Source organism: Onychostoma macrolepis, chromosome 15 (assembly GCF_012432095.1).
Source record: "Onychostoma macrolepis isolate SWU-2019 chromosome 15, ASM1243209v1, whole genome shotgun sequence".
Lineage (NCBI taxonomy): Eukaryota > Metazoa > Chordata > Actinopteri > Cypriniformes > Cyprinidae > Onychostoma > Onychostoma macrolepis.
In genome coordinates this window covers 19,211,795-19,233,613 of record NC_081169.1, presented here as the reverse complement: position 1 = coordinate 19,233,613, position 21,819 = coordinate 19,211,795, and the positions used below count along the sequence as shown (strand labels likewise).

The 21,819-nt window shown below is 37.5% G+C and overlaps 2 protein-coding genes across 2 annotated transcripts; one reads left to right on the top strand and one right to left on the bottom strand.

Annotated features, from left to right (window-relative positions):
* The first annotated feature begins 1,190 nt into the window (after nucleotides 1-1,190).
* Nucleotides 1,191-13,243, top strand: zgc:162698 (Transmembrane protein 87A-like). Its single transcript, XM_058744345.1, has 21 exons — nucleotides 1,191-1,386; nucleotides 1,773-1,842; nucleotides 2,118-2,209; nucleotides 2,294-2,413; nucleotides 2,614-2,667; nucleotides 3,168-3,233; nucleotides 5,313-5,375; nucleotides 5,483-5,603; nucleotides 5,819-5,880; nucleotides 6,036-6,219; nucleotides 7,367-7,466; nucleotides 7,865-7,958; nucleotides 8,103-8,174; nucleotides 9,640-9,748; nucleotides 10,879-10,937; nucleotides 11,029-11,132; nucleotides 11,221-11,294; nucleotides 11,838-11,899; nucleotides 12,131-12,183; nucleotides 12,368-12,398; nucleotides 12,843-13,243. Exons 1-21 carry the CDS (start codon nucleotides 1,249-1,251, stop codon nucleotides 12,882-12,884), a joined length of 1,770 nt encoding a protein of 589 aa, XP_058600328.1. The 5' UTR covers nucleotides 1,191-1,248; the 3' UTR covers nucleotides 12,885-13,243.
* A 1,086-nt stretch (nucleotides 13,244-14,329) lies between these two features.
* On the bottom strand, nucleotides 14,330-20,106 carry si:ch211-137a8.4 (uncharacterized). The gene is made up of 3 exons (XM_058744735.1): nucleotides 19,856-20,106; nucleotides 15,763-17,794; nucleotides 14,330-14,892 (listed from the first exon to the last, which is right to left on the bottom strand). Exons 2-3 carry the CDS (start codon nucleotides 17,606-17,608, stop codon nucleotides 14,870-14,872), a joined length of 1,869 nt encoding a protein of 622 aa, XP_058600718.1. The 5' UTR covers nucleotides 17,609-17,794; nucleotides 19,856-20,106; the 3' UTR covers nucleotides 14,330-14,869.
* Nucleotides 20,107-21,819: the final 1,713 nt, after the last annotated feature.

Sequence of the window (21,819 nt, the reverse complement as noted above, 5' to 3'; positions counted from 1 at the left end):
TCAATTTGTAGGCTAGGCTAAATTGACATGCCTGTTTTATATAGGTGTGTATTAGGCGCTCCCTAGTGCGCAACTCTTGTATTACATTTGTAACTTGTGACAAATAATTTAAATAATTTAAATGAAAGAAAAAACTGCAATGCATTGCCTAGATAATTTTCTTTTAGCTGGTGTTTAGAATAGTACTTTTTGATTTATGAGTAAAATTAATTTTAACTGTTTTTTAATATTACTTGAATTTTAAACATTAAATTAAATTTAACATTACATTAAGTCAATAGTTTGACTGACTGTCATTTTTTTTTTTATTAACACTGAAAAGAATTGCAGTTTGGAATACCAACACAAAAATCAAACAATACAAATACCAAAACGGCTAATGGTGGTTTAATATGTTTTTTTTTTTTTTTTAATATAATTTTAATAAAATAATTATAGACAATAATAAATGATCAAATTCAACCAAAAATTTAAAAAGCACAAAAATCAAGCATTTATTGATTGATTGATTGATTGATTGATTGATTGATTGATTGATTGATTGATTGATTGATTGGTTGATTGATTGATTGGTTGAGTGATTGATTGATTGATTGATTAATTGGTTGGTTGGTTGGTTGATTTTTAATGCAAATAAAATATAGTATGGAATTAGAGAATTTACTTTTAGTCTGACTGTAATCATGAAACATTCACGTTTACAATGACCAAATACATCCACGGATTTTATTCAGTAAATGATTATTTACACAAAAAAAAAAAAAAATGAAATAAATATATATATACACTGAACTTTCTGTAATAAGTATGCTGAGACCATGCATTTATTTGGGCATTGTACTCGTTCAGTTATACTGTGGTGTGTAAGAATTTTACAATTGTTCAAGACCCTTCTCTCTTTTATGAGAAGATTAGCTTTTTGGCTTCAACGAATATTTTAAAGTATTTTAATATAAGTATTTGTTTACTTTTATTTACATACATACATACATATATAAAATATTAATTTAATATTTTATACCTGATTGTACCCCTGTTCTGATTGTTTTTTATGTTATTACTTTTATACTACTTTTGTAGGTTTTTTTTTTTCTTTCTTGTTCCTTTTCTGTTTTAAGATTATGCATAACTGTAGCCTATAATCTTACATATTTTGCGTCCCCGCCCACAAAGTGACGTCGAACAGGATGTAGATTTGCACAGGGAAGTGTAGCTCGCAAAGTTGTAACGTCAACTGCTTCCTTAACAATGGCGACTGTCACGACCGAGTCATCGGTGTCGGCAAGATTCAGAGGAGTACTGCTTGTTGTCATTCTTCATTTTGTATTAATACCACCGCTGAGTGCTATATCAGAGCCGGGAAAATGGGTTCTGGATTTGGATAATGTAAGTGCCTCACCACCTGCAGTGAAACCTTGACGCTCGTGTTGTATCTTCTAGTCTCATGACAGTCCATTGTCTTTACACACACGACACCGGTTAACAGCCACTATAAATGAATGTATAGAATTGAAGAATGTGTAGAACATATATCGTGGATCGATAATATGATGTTATCTGCCTACGGTGAACATGTGTAAAAAGGGATGAGGCTAAGCTATAGGCATGTCTCTACAGGATTTCTTAGCCTGGGAGAGGTAGTATAGCTGATACTAATCGTTTTATTAGTTACAAATACATTTCTTGTGCAATATATGAGCATGAAGTATTTCGGTTTTGGGTAACTACCGAAATCAACAAATTGTAAGAATCCTTCTTTTTGTGTATTTTAGGTAGGTGGGACCCCAAAGTTCTACTATTTTCCAAAGACGATGTTCAATAATACTTTCATTGAAGTTAAATGTGAGTATGCTCTTTACTTTATCTGTTTTCTTATATTTTTTCTCTCCCAGTTTTCTCTGACACTGACGAGCTAATTTTTTATTAGCGCTGAAAAGAATTGTACAAAACAACAAAAATCTAACAATGCACATGCCAAAAGGCCAGTAGGTTAAATTTAGAAAAGTTTTGCTCTTTAATTTATTATTTTTTATAATAATTGAATCCAGTGCATCAGCAAATGACATGCTTTGACTGCTCTGATTATTATTTGTATTCTTATGCTGTCTATATTTCAGTGAACACTGCAGAGTGTGCTGTTCCTGTAAACCTCACTATAGCATGGTATTTGCGGAGTTCTCCTTGCTACGATGAAGTGTTTGGACTTGATGTGAGTGTATTTTTGCCAAAAAGTGCTATTTTTGAATTTATAGACGTTTAATATGCATTATTCTCTTTTCTTTTCTTCAAAAAGCCTGATTCAGAAAAAGTCTATTTTAAGAGCGACACTGTGCTCCGGGAAGGAAGCTCTGGATTCTACATATACCACAAGTATGAGCCTACAAAGTGTGAATCTAGTAATCCTGCAATTAAGGTACATGGCATCCTCACTCTCTCATACATAAATTGTGAATGAATGTACAGTTTATCACTGTGTTAATGAACATAAAAGTGTTTGCATTTAGTTGTAGGTTTACATTTTCTTTAGTTAAGTCAGGTCAGACAGGTCTGATAAGTTAACATGAATGCCAAGAGATCTTTTTTATATTTTTTTTTTTTTATTTGACTCCCCAGCTTGGAGTAAAAGACTTTGATCATCCTGAACAGCTGAAGCCATTTCCTTCTGAAGTAAGTTGAACTGATGCTTTTAAACCAGGGTTTATCCGGGGTCAAAAATAGTGGTAGCTTGTGCATATGGTCATCCACTTTTGCAAAGTTGATTGAGTACATAGTTGAATCTAATAATTAACACATGAAATGTATTATATGAAATATTGATTTGAGAGGATTATATGAGAAGAAAGAGAGTGATATATGAAACTAGAACAGCTAGCTATGTTGGAAATCAGTTGCCTAATTCAGCGGCACAGAATGGTCTAATCAGTCATTGGTTCTTTTGAGTGTGTGCCCTTTCATAAACGTATTTCTGTCAAGCTATTAAACTATTGATCCTATTTAGATTTAGTCCAGTGTGGAAGGAGTTCTGCCAAATTTCTAAAACGGCGAAATCAGAAATGGCGATGCAAATTAGCATCAAATATTTGTAATATTGCCGCAGTTCAAAGTTTTACTTTGGCTTTACTGTAGAAAACACCTTGGGAAACTTTGTCGGCTCTTTTGTGTTTCAGCCAACCCCAAATCCACAAGGCAGAAGAAGGAGGGACGCAGTGAAGACAGAAGGGCAGACAAAAAATGTTGGTTCATAATCTGTTTAATATTTTTCAAAAATTTGCTCAAAATGAAAGGTCTGTCATCATTTATTCACCCTCTAAAGGCAAGGCAAGTCAAGGCAAGTTTATTTATATAGCACATTTCATACACAATGGTAATTCAAAGTGCTTTACATAAAAGGAAGTGAAATAGTCATTATTAAAAATAATAAAAATCACAACAATAAAAACAAAGTGATTTAAAAATTGATTTTAAAAGAATTTAAAACATTTAAGAATAGAAAGTGATTATACATAGTGCAATCAGTTCGGACGTAGCACAGTGCTCATTCAACAAATGCACAGCTAAACAGATGAGTTTTGAGTCTGGATTTAAAAGTGGCTAATGTTTTAGCACATCTGATCTCTTCTGGAAGCTGGTTCCACCTGCTGGCGGCATAATAGCTAAAAGCAGACTCCCCTTGTTTTGTGTGAACCCTTGATATTTCTGACTCGATCCTAATGATCGGAGTGGTCTGTTAGGTTTATATTCAGTGAGCATATCTCCAATGTATTTAGGTCCTAGGCCATTTAGAGATTTATAAACGAGTAAAAGTACTTTAAAATCAATCCTAAATGTAACTGGAAGCCAGTGTAAGGACCTGAGGACTGGTGTAATATGCTCACATTTTCTGGATCTAGTCAGAATCCTGGCAGCAGCGTTCTGGATGAGCTGCAGCTGTCTAATGGTCTTCTTTGGAAGGCCGGTGAGGAGACCATTACAATAATCCACCCTGCTGGTGATAAAGGCATGAACAAGTTTCTCCAAGTCTTGACTGGAAACAAAACATCTAATTCTTGCAATGTTTTTGAGATGATAGTATGCTGATTTAGTTACTGCTTTGACATGACTACTAAAACTAAGGTCTGTCTCCAGAAACACCCCAAGATTTTTGACTTGGTTTTAGTTGATTGACCCCTAGAGTCAAGGTATGCATTCACCTTGAGAACTTCATCTTTGTTTCCAAATGCAATGACTTCAGTTTTCTCCTTGTTTAACTGAAGAAAGTTCTGGGACATCCAACAGTTTATTTCATCAATGCATTGGCAGAGGGAGTCAATGGGGCTGTAGTCATTTGGAGATAAGGCTAGGTAAATCTGGGTATCATCAGCATAGCTGTGATAGGCAATTTGGTTCTTTCTCATTATTTGACTTAGTGGGAGCATATACAGGCTAAACAAGAGCGGTGCAAGAATTGAGCCTTGTGGGACTCCGCATGTCATGGACGTCCACTTAGACTTATGCTCTCCTATACCGCATAATAACATCTCCTTCTAAGTATGACCTGAACCATTTGAGTACCATCCCAGAAAGCCCGATCCAGTTTTCCAGTCTCTCTAGAAGTATGTTATGATCAACAGTGTCAAACGCAGCACTAAGATCTAGTAGTACCAGCACTGATATTTTGCCTGAATCAGAATTGAAGCGAATATCATTTATTATCTTAATGAGTGCTGTCTCTGTACTGTGATGTGCTCGGAAACCAGATTGAAAATTGTCCAGGTATCCATTTAAGTTTAAGTGGTTGTTCAGCTGATTAAAAACTACCTTTTCAATAATCTTACCTATGAACGGAAGATTTGATATTGGTCTATAGTTGTTCAACATTGTGTAATCAAGATTGCGCTTTTTCAGAAGGGGCTTAACAACTGCAGTTTTCAGGGAGTTTGGAAAAGTCCCAGAAAGATGTGAAACCTATGTGATGCTTTTTTCTTGTAGAACACTAAAGGAAATCTTTAGCGTAATATCTGCCATACTAGGGATTCAGGCTTCAAAAAGGACCAAAAGCAATATATAGTTATTTTTTACATTTTTGCAGTCATAGTCACCATTTAGTTTCACTGTATGGAAAAGAGCAACTTACATGTTAATGAGAGTGTGTAAATAATGACAGAATTTCAATTTTTGGGTGATTTACTCCTTTGCCTTGATATGATTATTAAGTGATGGTACATTTTGTTGTAAAGGAAGCAATGATATAATATGACGTGACTTGTATGAAGTTCCATGCCAGCAATGTTAAAATTTATGCAGTTCACTGTTTCAAATGTTTGCATGATCAGGTGGCAGCAGCAAATCCTACAAATGCTCCAAAAAGCAAAGACTCTTCATCAGTGGAGACCTCGGTGAGTATCAAAGCACAGAAAGATTCGCGATTCACAAAAAGGTTAATATGTCTCTGTCTCTTTTTTTTTTTTTTTTTTTTTTTAACATGCATGTTTTGTTGTTGCAGCAAAAACAGTCTAAATCGGACTTTGCAGTGGCACAAACCTGGGAAGACAGCCCCTATATGTTCATCATCAAAATTGAGGCAAATCCTCCACCTGCCAAAGAAATAAAATCAAGCATTCAATGTAAGATTATAATTAGGCATGCCTTAACAGTAATAATGAGGTTTATGTAGTGATAAACTGTTGTGGATCTCTCTTATGAACAAGAACATCCTGCTTTGACAACAAGGGGCCTTTTGAATAACGTACAATTACTAACCCATTTTATAAATGCATTCATATTTATAGTTTAATGCATATTTAATATTTTAATAATTTTTAAAAAATATATTATACAGTGGAGATCAGGATGCACGGCGACTATCAATACATCTCAGCGTCTGAATGGCCATTGATGATTGTGAGTTTTTTTTTTCTTTCTGTTTTTGCTTTTTTAATTGTCTAATTGCACTAGTTGCAGTAGCAACGTGATAGCATTTTATGCCGCATTTTGGGAGGTTCTTTCATTTACAAAGCTTCCTCTCGTATTTTTCTTTCAATGCCCATTGTCTTCAGTTCTACATGGTGATGTGCATCATCTATGTGATTATGGGTGTGCTGTGGTTGGCTCTCTCTGCGTGTTACTGGAGAGACCTACTTCGGATTCAGTTTTGGATTGGAGGTGTGATCTTCCTGGGCATGCTTGAGAAGGCAGTCTACTATGCAGAGTTCCAGAGTATCCGTTATGATGGCCTCTCAGGTAACACAACTTAAAAATGTGTCCTTAAATATTTGTTAATTTCACAAACAACTTGAACTGAGACCGTACTGTGTGTCTGCAGCTGAAGTGTGATATTTTTATGTGCATAAGATAACATAAGATGTTGGCATTTAAACATGAGATCACTAACTGCACTCAAAATAGGTTTTCACACAGAATTTTATAGGCAGAGATGGGTAGATTACCTAGAAATTATAGTCTGTTACTGATTCCAAATTACATGACAAAAATTGTAGTTAGTAAGGCAATCGATTACATTACAAATTTTAGGTAATATAATCAGACTACTTACTTTTAGATTACTTTTGACCTAACTTGTTTGATCTAACTTGGATTATTGATTTAAATAGGATAATCTTGTACCATATTGATATAAAAATACAAAGAGTAAGGAAATATATTCCATTCGTTGTAATTAACAACATGAAGTGCATTAAACATTATATTAAGATTTCTCAAACTGGAGTTCGTAAATGAACTGCAGAGGGGTTGTGAGTTTAATGAAAATCTAATAATTAATTAAATCATAAAATTTAAAATGAAAATAAGTCATTTTAAAATAAAATAAAACACTTATCAAAAAAAGCCTGCATGTTATATGACCATTAACCAATGTCAGAGAGCCATGAATGTGCAAATGTGATACTTAATTATTAAATATTTATTTTAAAATCTCAGGGTTACTTCAAGTAAGTTTATTAGGTGAAAGATGTTCAGATGACAAAACTAGTTCAGGAATGCCTGCATTAGATGTAAATAAGAAATAAAGTGAATGTGCGGATTTAAAAGGGTTTGAAAAACAAAAGCTAAATAAGCTAATGATAGTGGTCAGTTACTGCACAGCTCTGTTTATAGGTCATGCACATTGTGAAGAAAACTGAGGGCTGTTTAATATTTAGTTTTTAATATTTTTATAATTATTTCTAATAATCTAGTAAATTCCAAAATAAAGCTGCTTTAACAAGAAGGCAAACTGTTTTGATGTACAGTATGGTATCGTGGTACATAATATGAATAAATCCTGGGGTTAATGTTTGATGTTATTGACTGTGTAAATTTGCTGTTAAACATTGATAAGGTTACTATAGTATATGTAGTCATTATGGTGCATTATTTGCGTGTGCAGTTCAAGGTGCAGTGGTGTTTGCAGAGGTGCTTTCAGCCGTAAAAAGAACCCTGGCTCGAGTGCTGGTTATCATTGCTAGCCTTGGATATGGTATAGTCAAGTAAGTTGCTTCGAAGCAGTAATATATTGAGGCAGTTGAACAAAATGGATTAAAATCTGGTCTAAGCAATACTTTTATAAAGCAAGAATCCATTAAATTGATCAAAAGCTACACTTTACTACATTATTAAAATTCTGATAGTAAAATTTTTTAACATTGACAATTAATATTGAAAAATGTCAGCATATTAGAATGATTTCTGATAGATCGCTGATGTGACACTGAAGACTGGAGTAATGATGAAGAAATTTACATTTTAAAATATATTTAAATTGAAAAGTTATTTCAAATTGTAATAAAATTACTTTAATACTTTTGATAACAGCATTTGCTGTAAGAGTAATCTTCAGCATAGTTTTGTACATTTCTCTTTCAATAACTCCGCCTTTTTGCTGCAGACCAAGACTAGGAGCATTGCTGCACAGGGTGGTGGGGGTAGGACTGCTCTACCTTATCTTCTCCATCATAGAAGGTGTACTGAGAGTCAACACGGTAAGGAGAGTCTCACAGCTGAAACTGAACACAATTTCACTAAAATTGAAAAAGAAACATGTCCACTTTTGTGACAAACCTAATTTAACGTAATGGTGATGCTGCACCAAATGTCATGTGAAGCTTAATGTTTCTCTCTCACAGGAGCACGGTGGTTCAAGCAGGCTGCTTTGTGACATTGTTATGGCCCTCATTGATTCTTGTATTGTGTGGTGGATATCCTTTCACAAGTCGATCATCTGTTAAGATTGTGTGTTCAATTTGTGCTGTTATAACAGTGTCTTCTGCATGGTGTATATTGGGACAGATAAATGGAAATGAAAGTAGATCCAACTTTTAAAGTTTTTTGTTTTTTTGTGGTCACAAGCGCATACAGTTCACTCTGTTCAACTCTTTTTAGGAAGCCATTTTTTGGAAATTTGAGTCTCTCTCTTTGCTCTTCTCTGTTTCTTTGGCTCATGTGATGGTGGTGTGCAGCTGGGATAATGCTTTGTGAAATATCTTTTTTCAGTCTTTCCTCAAAGCTAGTAGCATGATCTACCTTTGTTGGGCTGAATGGTGGTTATGGTTTTGCAATGTGTGAGTAAATAGGGCTAGGCGATGTATAAATAGGGCTAGATGCATTTGTAATGATTCCGATTGCAATATTAAGCACCATAGTAGGTGTTTTAACACACTATTTGGAGGTGAAAAATGTATCATTACAATAGTTGATCAGATCTGTTAATCAGTTTAACTATACATCAATTCTGATTCAACGATTCACTTAAAAACAGGAAAATATTATTGTTTTAGTAATGGTAATGTTTGCATGTTCAGACATTTGAGATTAAGTAAAATTATCGAAAGTGAAAAATCTGTTTAAAGTTTTTATTCGTCAAAGAATCCTGAAAAAAAGTTTCATGATTTCTACAAAAATGAGCAGCACAACTGTTTTAAACATTGATCATAATAAGAAATATTGAGCACCAAATCAGCACTTTAGAATGATTTCATGTGACACTGAACACTGGAATAATGGCTGCTGAAATTTCAGCTTTGCCATAACCGTAACAAAATCATCAGTAAATAAATAAAAGTCACAGTTTCAAGCCATATCAGAGCAAATACATAAATATTAAGGTACTGAATATCAGAAATAGGCAATCGCCCAGCCCTATGTAGGTCCCTCTGATGGTGGTGTGTGTGATGGTGCTACTCTTCTCTCTCTTCCTCTGGCTCTCTCTGTCTTTCCCTCTATCTTCCCCCTATATTGTTCTGCCAGGCTGAAGATGACCTGGTGTTGCTGGCTGCCATCCCCTTGGCTGTTCTCGACTCTACCCTCTGCTGGTGGATATCCTACGTTTCTCCATTGCTGTTTGTGTGTGTCCCTCTTTCTCTCTTATTGGGTTGTGTAACAGTGGCCCTGCATATGCGGGATGTTGATCACCCCTCTTTTTGTCCTCCTTTGCGATTTCTGTGATTTTTCTGTACTCCTAAAGCTTGAGAACACCTAAGGGACAAACCTGTGCACGTTTACAATCAGGAAGACTCTATACAATTCTCTACATTTTCTTTTTCACGTCTCTTTTTTTTTTTTTTTTTTTTTTTAACTGCAAAGTAAACCGTTTGGATTAGATTGCGTATGAACAGGAAGTCGCTGAGCCCTAGTGATCAGATATAGTCCTTGACACTCAGTCACATCTTCATTAGCCTGGCCCAGACGATGAAGCTCCTTCGGCTGAGGAGAAATGTGGTCAAGCTGTCCCTTTACCGACACTTCACCAACACTCTCATATTTGCTGTCATCGGTGAGCATATGCGTCCCACTACTACATTATTGTGCAAAGTGTCTTTGACAGGATTACAGTACTGCATTGAAACTGCCAGTGATTAATGTCTGTGTAATTTGCACATACTGAATTATGATTGGTCTGTGTCAAACATCTGGGTTACATGATTTATTAATGGAAAGTGAGCCGTAATTGGGGACATTCAATCTCCTTCTCTCTTCCTTGCTATATTTAGGTTTACAACTTTTCAAACTATCATTTTACTGAAAACTTGATGATACTTAATGATAAACTGCCATTCAAAAGTATGGGGTCAGTTAGACCAAGATTTCCATTTCTTAATAAATACTGTTATTTCTTTTTTTTTTACTTTAAGTATTTTTAATATTTTCTATTCATCAAAGAATCCTGAGAAAAATGTAGTTTTCCGCAAAGATATTGAGCAACGCAACTCTTTTCAACATGGATATTAAGATGAAATGCTTTTTGAGCACCAAATCAGTATATTAGAATGATTTCTGAAGGACCATGTGACACGGAAAACTGGAGTAATGACTTGAATATTCAGTTTTGCCATCACAGGAATAAATTACATTTTAAAATGTTAAAATAGAAAAGAGTTATATTAAATAGTAATAATATTTTCCAGTATTATGGTTTTACGGTGTTGTTTACTGTAAAATAAAAAAATAAAAATAAAATAAAATAACTTTTTTTTTTCATTGCCATGAATATAACCGTTATAGCTGGTAACTATAAACAAACAAACAGTATTAATTATCTAATAAATGCAGCCTTGGGGAGCATAAGAGATACCTTTTAAATAAATAAGTAAAAATCGGTAACACTTTATTTTAAGGTGTCCTTGTTACAAGTTACATGTACTTACTACTATAATAACAATAAATCATGCAGAATTGCATGCAAATAACCCTAAGCCAAATCCTAACCCTAACCATATAGTAAGTAGGCCTAGTACATGTAGTTAATTATTATTACTCAGTACTTGAATGTATAATTGCACTGTAAATAAAGTGTAACCTAAAAATCTTACTTAACCCAAACCTTTGAAATAAAGTGTTTCCATATAATTATTTTGCTTTCTTTTTTTGCCACGTTCTCATAATGAAATTCTGTTTGTCTTTCAGCTTCTGTTATATTTATTGTGTGGACAACAAAGACCTTCAAGTTATCCAAGTGCCAATCTGTAAGCCTTCTCTTTTTATATGTGATATGTCTTCTAGTTAAACCCATATACTTTTAATGACACCTCCTTGCCTTCACAACTACTTTTGTAGGACTGGAGAGAGCTGTGGATAGATGACGCCTTCTGGCGCTTCCTGTTCTCTAGTATCCTGCTTGTCATCATGTTCTTATGGAGGCCGTCAGCCAACAACCAGAGGTAAAGCACTTCACCTCTACACATGTCAACCCCACTCCTCTAATAGCAGAAACAGGATTGTCAATCTTTGTCCTTCTGAACCCTTCAGGTATGCCTTCAGTCCACTGGTGGATGAGGTTAGTGAGGACGAAGAGGAGGAGCAGCTAATGAATGAAGCCTTTGGTGAGAGTCTTAATTAAAAAATTAGCAGGTGTGAGACAGAAGTAGTGGCCTGTATTTAAAGATGATGGAGAAATAATTCTGCACATGGGATCTTCACAAGCTGCCTTTAGTTCTCCACTAAATGGGATGTATTTGATTTCAAGTCCTGATGAAACAGAATTTTCACGGTTGATGATTGGATGTTGAGATGTGGGTGTTTTGTGCTCAAAAGTGGTTGTACGATGTACGTGAGCTTGCAGGGATGGGTTTAACGAACTAAATGATTGGTGAAGTTATGACAAATTATGACATTTGAACAAAAAATGACTAGGTCAGTTTTTTTTTATTAAACGTATACGTAGAGAAATTTTTTCAATAAGATCTATAGCATGCATTTACAAAATAGGGTCATTTTTCAATTCACGCCAACCATGCAGTTTACATTTCATCAGCACACTTGAATGCTGCCTATCAAGTCTGCAGATCTGGTTATCAGCCTTTGTTTGCTGTACTTTCATTTGACTGCGTTTAGCCAGTTCTAACCAGTTAAACTTGAATTCACAGAGGGTGTGAAAATGAGAGGGATGAAACCAGAGACCAATGGAAGTGCAAAACCCAGCAAAGTGGTAATCCATATCAATACTTGGCCTAAAAAAAATTGAATTGTTTCGTGAAAATAAGCATGTTGTATTGCCATATATAAGAATGCCTTATGAAGATTCAGACATGCTGTTTACATTTAAAAAATAATAATAATAATAGCCATATTGGGTGGAAACAATTGCTTATTGTTGTGTATATTTTTGGTGATGTCAAGGCCTTCACCTCATGGTAAATTTGTTTCATATTCTATCCAGGATGAAGATCTCAAATGGGTCGAGGAGAACATTCCCTCATCAATGGCTGATGTGTAAGTCCAGGGAGTTATACGTTTATAGAAATTATGGTTAGAATGATAAATAGATATAAGCACTAACAGTACTATTCAGTACGTCACTGATTATTTGTACACCCAAACATGTCATCAGTTTGCCTGAAAAAGCCACTAGCAATCTCTGCCTTGTCATTGACGTGTCCTTCTCTTTGTTTTGCAGCGCACTGCCGCCACTGCTAGACTCAGACGAGGTAAGTGTCTCATATTCTGATTGGCCAGCAGTGGGCACCCTTTGAGCTTCCAAAGTAGAGCAGAAAGCGCTCAGCCTGTCACGTCACAGTGTTTACCCTCGCTCCCTCTCCGTCGGTTGTTTTCTTTCTGCTTGGAACAAAAGGAGCGCTGAGGCTTTGGAGGTTTTGTCTGACTAATGAGAGCTCACTTAAGCTAACATTGGATGTGTTCGTATATCGAACAGCAGCCAATGTGGACAAATCTCTTAAAAGAGGAGATCAGAGATTACATACTACAACAAATGCAGGATTTTAGTAGGTTTTTATGTAACCGTGTTATTTATTTTAGGAGTTTCATTGTAGTGCACAGCGTTTTTTTTTTTTTAAATGACTCACTTTCCTAATTATTTAAAAGATGATTTCCTTTCATGATTTTGATTTTCTTTTTCTTTTTTCCCCACTCAGGAGATCATGACTACAAAATTTGAGATGTCCAAAATGGAGTAGATCTATGGAGATGTATGTAATGTATATAATGTGTGTACGACAATGCACAACTGCTTTATCCCAAAACATGAGCTTTTCATAAGCAACGTCTGTAAATATGTGGGATGATGAGGGTAATGCACTAAAGGACTTTTGTTTTATTTTTAATTGCCTGTTTGTATTTATATTTTCTCAGATAATATGGTGTAAGAGTTTCTTAAAACATAACTGTAAATTGCCTTTGACTGTTGTTTACATATCTACAGTACAAAATGTGATTAAAACACATTAGTTTGTGCATTGTGCTTTTCCACTAAGAGGCTTTTGCTCAGCAATCCTCTTATTAATTACATAAAGACGGGAAAACATGTAAGATAAAAGCTCTCTCTTCTGGTTTTCTTTAATTCGTCAGTATGCTTTCACAAATGAACAGTACCTCCCTGACCTGGTGGCATTTTCAGTAAAAGTGGCCATTAAGTGTCATCTTGTCGGCCTGTGCACCATTAAGCAGATTGCCTTTCAATGGATTTATCTGACGTGAGTTTTTAATGCTCTGTGTCATAGTTAATAGACACTCGCCTGGGTAGTTAGATGGTGAGGAAAAATGAGGTTGCAAGAGTTTTGTCTGTCAACACTGTCTAAAACAAAGGGCAGAGGTGTTTTTTTTTCCCCCAATTGATTCAAACTCATCTTTTTTTTCTTCTTTTTTTTTTACCAGTTAAACTGCTGGCCACAGTATATTTAGCAGCAAATGCAAATGCCTGTTGCAAATAAAAGTATTTTTATACCAAAACAAACAGTAAAAAGGTATTGACCCTTCTTGACATGTAAGAAGAGACCTAATGCTTTGACTACATATGCTAAGCCTGTAAAGTCCACCCGGGTCATGCTGTCAATAGGTATTGATTTCTTCTCAAAGCCACATTCAAAAGTCTGTCATGCAGAGTGTCAGTTTCACCCACTTGCCAATGCAGTCTTGATATCTCTGTCCTGTTTTGTCCCTGTTAAGTCAGCTCATTATCTGTTAATACTTCCACACGGTTCTTCATTAACCCTGACCCCGCGGTGAGCTATAGGGAATGTTGCACCAAACCTGTTGCTAGGATTTCTGTTAAGCTGCAGTTAACGTTCTAATAGCTTGATTTAGTGTAAAAAGTTGACAGTGTGATGGTCTTAAAGGATGGTACGGTCATAATCACCTGAGTTCAATACAAATATCAAGGGGAGAGAGTAGGATATTAAGTTCCAGTATATTAATATTCCAGATATTAAAGTAATCCAATATAAATTGACATTTACCATAATACAGTGTTCATATTAGGGGTTTTATGTAATGTGTGTTCCTATTTCCAAGATGCAAATTATGCACTATTTGCGAAGCAGTATTTTTGGAGGGAAACTAAACATTGTCTCCATTGATTTGCATTAGCTGAGTGCTTATTAGTCAGCATTTTCTAAAATCTGTCAATGATGGCATAATCTGCAAGAAAACCCAGAGAAGTACTTAATGTTTAATGGTGGTTTATTCATGTACACAAGATAACAGTCTAAAAACAAAAACACAGAGATTAGAGCACATTCCGTATTGAATTCACAATTCCGGGGCAGTCTGGCGGGCTGTTATTTCAAATGTGTCTGTATCACATATATCTAATCAAAGGAAAACTACAAACAGAATGGCAATTAATATAAAACTAACAGTCTTCATGATCACGGTACTTTGTGATCACTGAGATTAACATTTCAAAGGAATGTCATTTATGACAATATAAAATCTCACTAGTAGACAGGCAAAACATTTACAATGATGGAATGGTAGCAAGAACTGCACTGATTGATGATTCTGAATTATTGCTTTTCAAGATTTTTTTTAAACTATATGGATTGCATCTCTCACCATGGTGAATCGTGGCGTAAACATGTGATTACTCCATATTTTGGGGGGAGGGGGGGCAAAGCTCCTCGCTGAACGAATCCCATGCAGATCTAATCCTCTTTGTGTGGCGTCACACGTTTCCCGCCTTTTTTTCTGGTAAATGATAACAGAAGAGATTTCAGAATATATTACAATATATTTCTACATTTAAAATGTTCATTAATTATACACACATTTTTGTCACAGAGAAGAGGTTCATTTAGATTCACCAATATAAATTGTCAACTTTATAATACAGAACAGCAAACACTACACAACTGCATCTGACAGTATTGTGAAAAACCTCTACCTCAAAAACACTCAATTATTAGTGGTTCCATGTTAACATAGAGACATGCTGTAATCTTTCCTTAAATAAATTACTTTATGCATAGAATACTTTTTGAGAATACACAAATTGCTACTTTGGATAACTTCACAACAGCTCAATTAAAGCACCTGTGTCTTCCTTAGAATTCACTGACCCTAAAATTCACAACGTTTTAAAGGGGTGACGGAGTGTAGCAATATTTTTTGACATGTGTCCACAACACCAGAACATGTTCCCACAAACACAGATGAAGGTGCTCAGGATCGCCAAGGATCAATACAGAGATCCCTGATTTAAAGTAACTTCTCTGTGACAGTAACTGACATCAATATCTGTGTAACTGTTATTTTTTTCAGGCTGGAAACACTGCAAACTACTGTCCAGAACGTCCGTCTCCTTGGCTAACTGTTCAGTGGCTGAGGATACAACTGCACGAACAATGGAAGCTGCAACCTCATAGAACATCCTCTTCAAGGCCTCCTCTTGTTCATCTGTATTGGTCTTCACTGACCCAGAAAGGGACCCTCCACATTGAGGGGCCCCATCCCCCCCAGTCTCTACCTCAACACTAGTACCTACTCCCACTTTAGACTCTGCTTTGTCATTTCCATTTTGCTGTAGATCTCTCGAGTCAATTTGAGCTTCACACTCACCGCTTTGGGCAACTGCATTGACAGTATCGCACTTCCCGTCTTGATTGAGGATCTTCCCGTCCTTCGGACAAGTTTTGCCACTAGAGTCTATGGTCTCCTGGTTGGTCTCCTCATCCTTCACGTCATTCTGGGTTGTTGCTTCATGATTGTGTGCTGCGGTGTCCTCTGATGTAGCATCTGAGCATCCATTTTCACCATTGGCTTTTGGCTCTGTCTGGCCTCCACCCTCTGGTGCTGGATCCGCTACGTGAGACTTGTCTGATGGCTGACCAGATGGTGCACTAGTGTGGGAGCTCTCCTCTCCATCAGAACTCTTGTGTTCGCCTGCCACCTGAGCTTCATTATTGCTCTCACTTGGAGCCACAGTCTGCTCCTCTGATCCAGTCTGTGGGACATCAGTTGCCCCAGCTGCGTCATCAAGGCCATCCATGTCTTTAGCCTCACTCTCACCAGTACCATCTCCATCTTTCTGGGCTGCTGTACCCTCCCCCATGTCCATGCTGGTGCTCTTCCCCTTTCGCAGTATGAAGTTCTTTAGTGACACAGCACGGTTGAAGTGTGTCCTTTTTGCCTTGGCTGTCTTGCCTGAGTCTTTACCCGCCTGTGGTTCATCAGTCTGCTCTTGCTCACCCACTGCTTCCTCCTCTGCTCCACCAGAGTCAGCTGCCCTCTTTGATTTGGGAATAACTCGTTTTTTGAAAGAGGTCCAGATCTCATTTGCATGCTGGTCTACCGATTTTGCATGCTGTGTAGTAGCAGTTGCTCCTTTCTCCTCCTCACCCTCAGCGTTAGTCTTCTCCTGTGTTTCTACGTCACTGGCTACCTTTACATCTTCCGTCCCCTGTTCAGCCTCTGGGGCATTTTCGTCTTTAACATCTGAAGAGTCTTTGTCCTTTGGTTTGTGGATTCCAACAACTGATGAATCTCTCTTCAGACCTTGGAATGTCCAGGATCTCTTTAGTTTCCACCTTTTTTGCCCAGAGTGCTCTGACTTTGTAGTGGAATCCAGTGTCCCACTGTCTCCTGCTCCATCTGCACTGGTTCCTTCTGCACCCTCAGCATCCTTGGACTCGTCTGTGCTTTTCTTGTGACTTTTCTGAGCCATGAGTTTCTTAAAAGAGTGCCAGCGCTTCATGTTTTTCGTTGTTTGGGGGTTAGACTTGTCTGGCTCGTCTGCAGTCTGAGGCTCCTCTGCTTGGTCTGCCACATTTGTACTGGCATCAGCATCCTCCAGCCTGTCTAGTGATTTTGACCGAACCTTGCCATGTTTTTGGAGTGCCCCTGTTCCCTCCTTTTTGTCTGTGCTTTTGTGCGAGAAAATTTTAGCAACAGGCTTGCGGATGAAGTCCCTAACACTAGACTTCTCTCCTTGCTTTGGCTTGGCACCAGATGCCTTTTGCTCTTGGGAAGCCTCCTCATTTTCTGGTGCTTTTTCAATAGTCTGCCCATCAGCTGCAGCCTCGCCGGCTTCTGCTGGCTGACTAGATTCCTGCTCTTTGGGGTCTGCAGCATCCTCTTGATCGTTCTGGCTAGAGACCTTATCCTGCTCCTCTCCAGTAGTATCCTCAGTTCCTGTCTGCTGCTCCTTCTTTTTCTTCCCTCCCATTACTTTTCCAAGCCCACTTTTATTTAAAAAAGAGTCCCATATTTTCTCAGAGGCTGGCTTGGATTTGCTATCAGCTGGTTGCTCTGTGCTTGGTAGTGCCTCAGTAGTAGGCTGTGTTTCCTCTGTTGAAGCTGGGGCTTCCTCTGTTGAAGCTGGGGCTGGATTTGTGGTTTCTACCTCAGCCTTGTTCTCGACAATGTCTGCTTGGACAGGCTCTGCATTAGCCTCGGTTGCCGCCATATCGAAAATAAAAACTCCAACTATCAGGTCTTCCTCGTTGAAATATACTTATTTCCTTGAGTTCTTTATGGAACTGAGTTCATTGATGATCAGCTAACAGTTCTGTGAGTGTTCCTGTCCAACTTATTTCCATAAGAAATGGGCAATTCTGCATCATATTCCGTATGGAGTAGATGGACTTCAACGCTAGAAGGAGAAAACAACAACAGTTAGTTTTAAATTGGCTGCATGTATTTCAATCAGCATATGAGATTTTTTTTTTTTTTTTTTTACACAATGCTTGAAACTGGTGTATCTTATCTGTACTGCAGTGTTCTACATGGGGTAAAAAATAAAGTATGTACTAGACAAACTTGAAGTCTAAACAGTCACTTTGAAGTCACAGTGTACACATGATCACTGATGTGTTTTACCATTTAGGGTATTTGGAGTTTTTCTTGTGCTTTAGAAAATCTAGATATTATCTAGATATAAGATATTGAGCTGAATACACCACATATTCTGTTGACATTTAGTTGATCTCATTGCGTAAATGCGCACATATTTGTTGTTGGACAAGGACGTGAAAATGGCAAACGCAAAAATAAGTCCACATACCATTGCCCATATGACGATGAAAGATCTTATTATACACCTCTAAACTCTTCACCCTAGGTCAACTCATATCGCTTAACACTGGGGCTGTTTTTGTTTCTACACAGAGGATTCTTTTGAGATAAAAAAAAGATCTTTTGTCAGGCTTTCTTGATGCTTAAAGCAATTTAATGCTTCCTCTGAATGACCCACTTGCGAATTTCAAATTATTTTACGTTGTATTTGGTCTGAGATGCTAGAGGTGAAACCACATGTGACATAGTTACATAATTGATTTATTCAAGGAACCTTATGACTGTATGCACCGTAAAATGAGTACAGTAGAATAAAAAACAGAAGCAATATTCTTTGCCTTGTGAAAAGCCTGATGGAAAGAACATGGCTTAATTGGATTTCGCCGTGACTGAGTCTGTTTACTGATGGGGCACAAGACCCTGCTTGCCCATCCGACTGACACTGGGACAATTGAGGCTTGACGGTTTTGTCCCCTCTTTTCATGGACAAAACCCTTGCCCTTTGTTATGCAAACGCAGTAGAAGAGACTTGGAGAAGCTCCCTCGATAAAGCCCTAAGTGTGGGCTCAAACCTTGCTTTGCAGAAGTAGAACATAATTCTAATGAGAAACGAGGGAAAAGCCAATGCAAATGCTCGAGACAGCAGGTGCCAGTGCTCTTCAAAACCTCATTTGCATTGCTAATGCGTCCCTAACCATCTCCTCCATTTTGTAAAAATGTGTTGATATCAACATCACCCAAGTTGTTTTAATTGACGGCGTTGCACGAGCAGTGCGTTATTTGCCAAAAAAGCGTCGAAAAGACCCGAGGCGACATCCTACTTCTGTTGTGTCTGGAAAACATCCCTGAACAATGCTCATTCATGTCACTTGATTCAGATCACCAATTTATAGGACCTCACAGTAGTTTGTGAATAATTAAAAAAAATATTTCGATTCACGAAGCTTCCAGTAACCGCTAACACGTCTGTCGCCGTGTAAATGTGTGATGTGGGAATTATGAAATCATCATGCAGCGGGAAAACAACAACAACCAGCGCGCCACACGCACAAGCGCGCGCGCATTCTGTGTCTATTGTGGTAAAGCCATGCTTGTTTTATTCTCGACATCTCGTTAGGATCCAATTCAGCGACCGAAGTGCATTTGCTTTGTAAAAAGGTATTTCACTGACACAGCCTACACCACAGACTGGACGCAATTGGGAGCAAATTCACACTTGAGTGCGTCTGATAATAATACGCGAGAGGACAGTCTGGCACGTTTGGCGAAGTTGATCGCATGAATGAATGAACGAACTCGTAACAGTTGCTTGAGCAAACACGCAATAGTGAAGCAGATGTCCTTATTCATAAACATAAACACAAAGCAACACAAGCTGGAAACGGATTTATTGAACCAAATACTCAATTTAACTATGTCTACGAATTCAAATCCAGGGCGCAGTCATTGCGCGCCTATTGTCCTTTCCAAATAAATCTCTGCACTTCCTTATAATAAGACCATTGTAAATGCATTTGCATAGGCAAAGTGTTCAACACGTATGTATTTTGACACATAAATGCAAAATGAAGTTCTGCACTACAGAAATTCTCGTAATAATACAACAAAAACATTATAACTAAGAAAATAGTCTGCAAACCTTGTTCCTCGTGTGTAAATCCGTCCCGTGTGCTGGAGGAAAGGTAATAATCTGCTGCAGACTGGAAAAGACACTGAAACTAAATCCCCACTCGCATCCTCATGCCTTGACTGAAGAGAGATCAGTGTGTGTGAGTGAGAGAGAGAGCGCGTGTGTGTGTGTGTATGTGGAGAATTGCGCGCGCGGGGACGTTGAGGGTCGAGCGCTGGTATTAACAGACGCGCAGCTGCGGCTCCATCTATCTCACCCTGTTGCCCTTAGCAACCAGGGAGACCACCCCCACCCTGCCACCACACACACACACCCGCCCCCAACACTAAGAGGGTTACTGTACGGGGTTGAGACGGTAACTTTAATTTCAGCCACTTCCCCTGATTTGTGTGAAATGTGGTGATGTTGCATCACGACCCTTCAGATTGGCTGCGGCAGGTCCGAGGATTGTTTCTGCACCTCGGTGACGCAGGGCAACGGATCGAGTGGTCGGGGAGACCGGGGAGTGTTGTAACGTTTAGTTTCAACGTCTGTAACTCACTGCTATGTCTTAAACTTTGATGCGATTTGTCTGCTATAAATTGAAGTAGTTTAGAAAATACAACGAATCCATAAACTGTGTAAATTAATGTCAAGTATAAAGAGTGTACAAGAGGGGTAGGCTGTAAAACATAAAGGTAAAATTTTATGCATAAAGTTGTGGTAAAAAAAATAGTGAGAGAAAAAAAAGGGGGAAAATATATGCTTTTCTTTTTTTTCCAGTAGGCTAGATAATGTGCACTGATGGGATGTAAAAACAATGGACATTTAACATTTTTTGCATAAAGTTATTGTGATAAAAAAAAAAAAAATGGTTATACATATATACATAGAGAAAGAGAGATTTGACTGTATTTAGTTTATTTGTTTATTTTTATTTTTCAGTAGCCTACAAGCGTGAGATGTAAAACCAAATTTAAATAACATGAAGTTATTGTGGTAAGAATAAAAAAGAAAGTTTAAAAAAAATAAGTAAAAATGGAGGCAGATAGATATTTAAATTATATTTATTTATTCCATGGTCTGTCTGAATGCTGGATTCTGATTGGCTGGCAGGTATGCAGTATAACCGTTTATGCCATGGTCTGTCTGAATACTCGATTCTGATTGGCTGGCAGGTGTTGATTAAATTCGTTGAACTGCACAGGTAGTTCCAGGTCAGTTTAATCACGTTCTATATTAATGCGCTTCCTATAAACATTGCTAACCATAGTAACATACAGTTACAGTTGAATAGTAATACAGACGAAAATAACCGTCATTTTTATCGTTACGGTCAAATATTGCAGCGCAAATATTATTAACATCTTTAATATGTGAATGCTGGCAAATGACCACGGCATAAACGGGATAATCAACGGCTGTTCATTAAACGATTTGAATGCACTTCGCGGAGGCGCGTTGGATGGTTCTTCGCCTCCACGTCGTGCATTCAAATCGTTTAATGCACAGCTAGCCGTTGATTATCCCTTACGTAATGCACAGGTAGTTCCAAGTCAGTTTAATCACCGTTCCATATTATTGCGCTGCTTTAATTGATGCGCACACACACACACACACACATACGGAGAGAGAGGGAGAGAGAGAGAGAGGTCGGAGATCGTAGATTGTGCTGCACGCACAACTTGTCAACGCTTTCCCGCGATTTTTATTACTAAAATAAAAGATAGATACTAGATCGCTACATTATATTCCCCAGCAACGAGGTGATAAAATCGCTGTTTTTGAAGTAACGTTAATTGCTAGAGACGCGCAGATGCAGCAAGCAGGTACACACAACTGTCATCTCTCTCTCGATCGATAATTAATTGAAATACATGCTATAATTCATTCAAATAAATGTGGTCTTTACCGCACTATTTCATCTCTGTGTATGATTTGAAGAGAGCAGAATGCTAGCGCTAAGGAGCCGTAGGCCTAACTGACGAAATTAA

What these genes read in the sequence shown, in the direction of transcription:
- zgc:162698 (XM_058744345.1), top strand. Translation starts at nt 1,249, where the DNA reads ATGGCGACTGTCACGACCGAGTCATCGGTGTCGGCAAGATTCAGAGGA. An exon ending in ATTCTTGTATTGTGTGGTGG is followed by an intron (nt 8,175 to 9,639) that starts ATATCCTTTCAC and finishes ACACTCAGTCAC; the next exon opens with ATCTTCATTAGCCTGGCCCA. An exon ending in TCTCATATTTGCTGTCATCG is followed by an intron (nt 9,749 to 10,878) that starts GTGAGCATATGC and finishes TTTGTCTTTCAG; the next exon opens with CTTCTGTTATATTTATTGTG.
- si:ch211-137a8.4 (XM_058744735.1), bottom strand. Translation starts at nt 17,608, where the DNA reads ATGGCGGCAACCGAGGCTAATGCAGAGCCTGTCCAAGCAGACATTGTC. An exon ending in CAATGCAGTTGCCCAAAGCG is followed by an intron (nt 14,893 to 15,762) that starts GTGAGTGTGAAG and finishes ATCATTTACCAG; the next exon opens with AAAAAAAGGCGGGAAACGTG.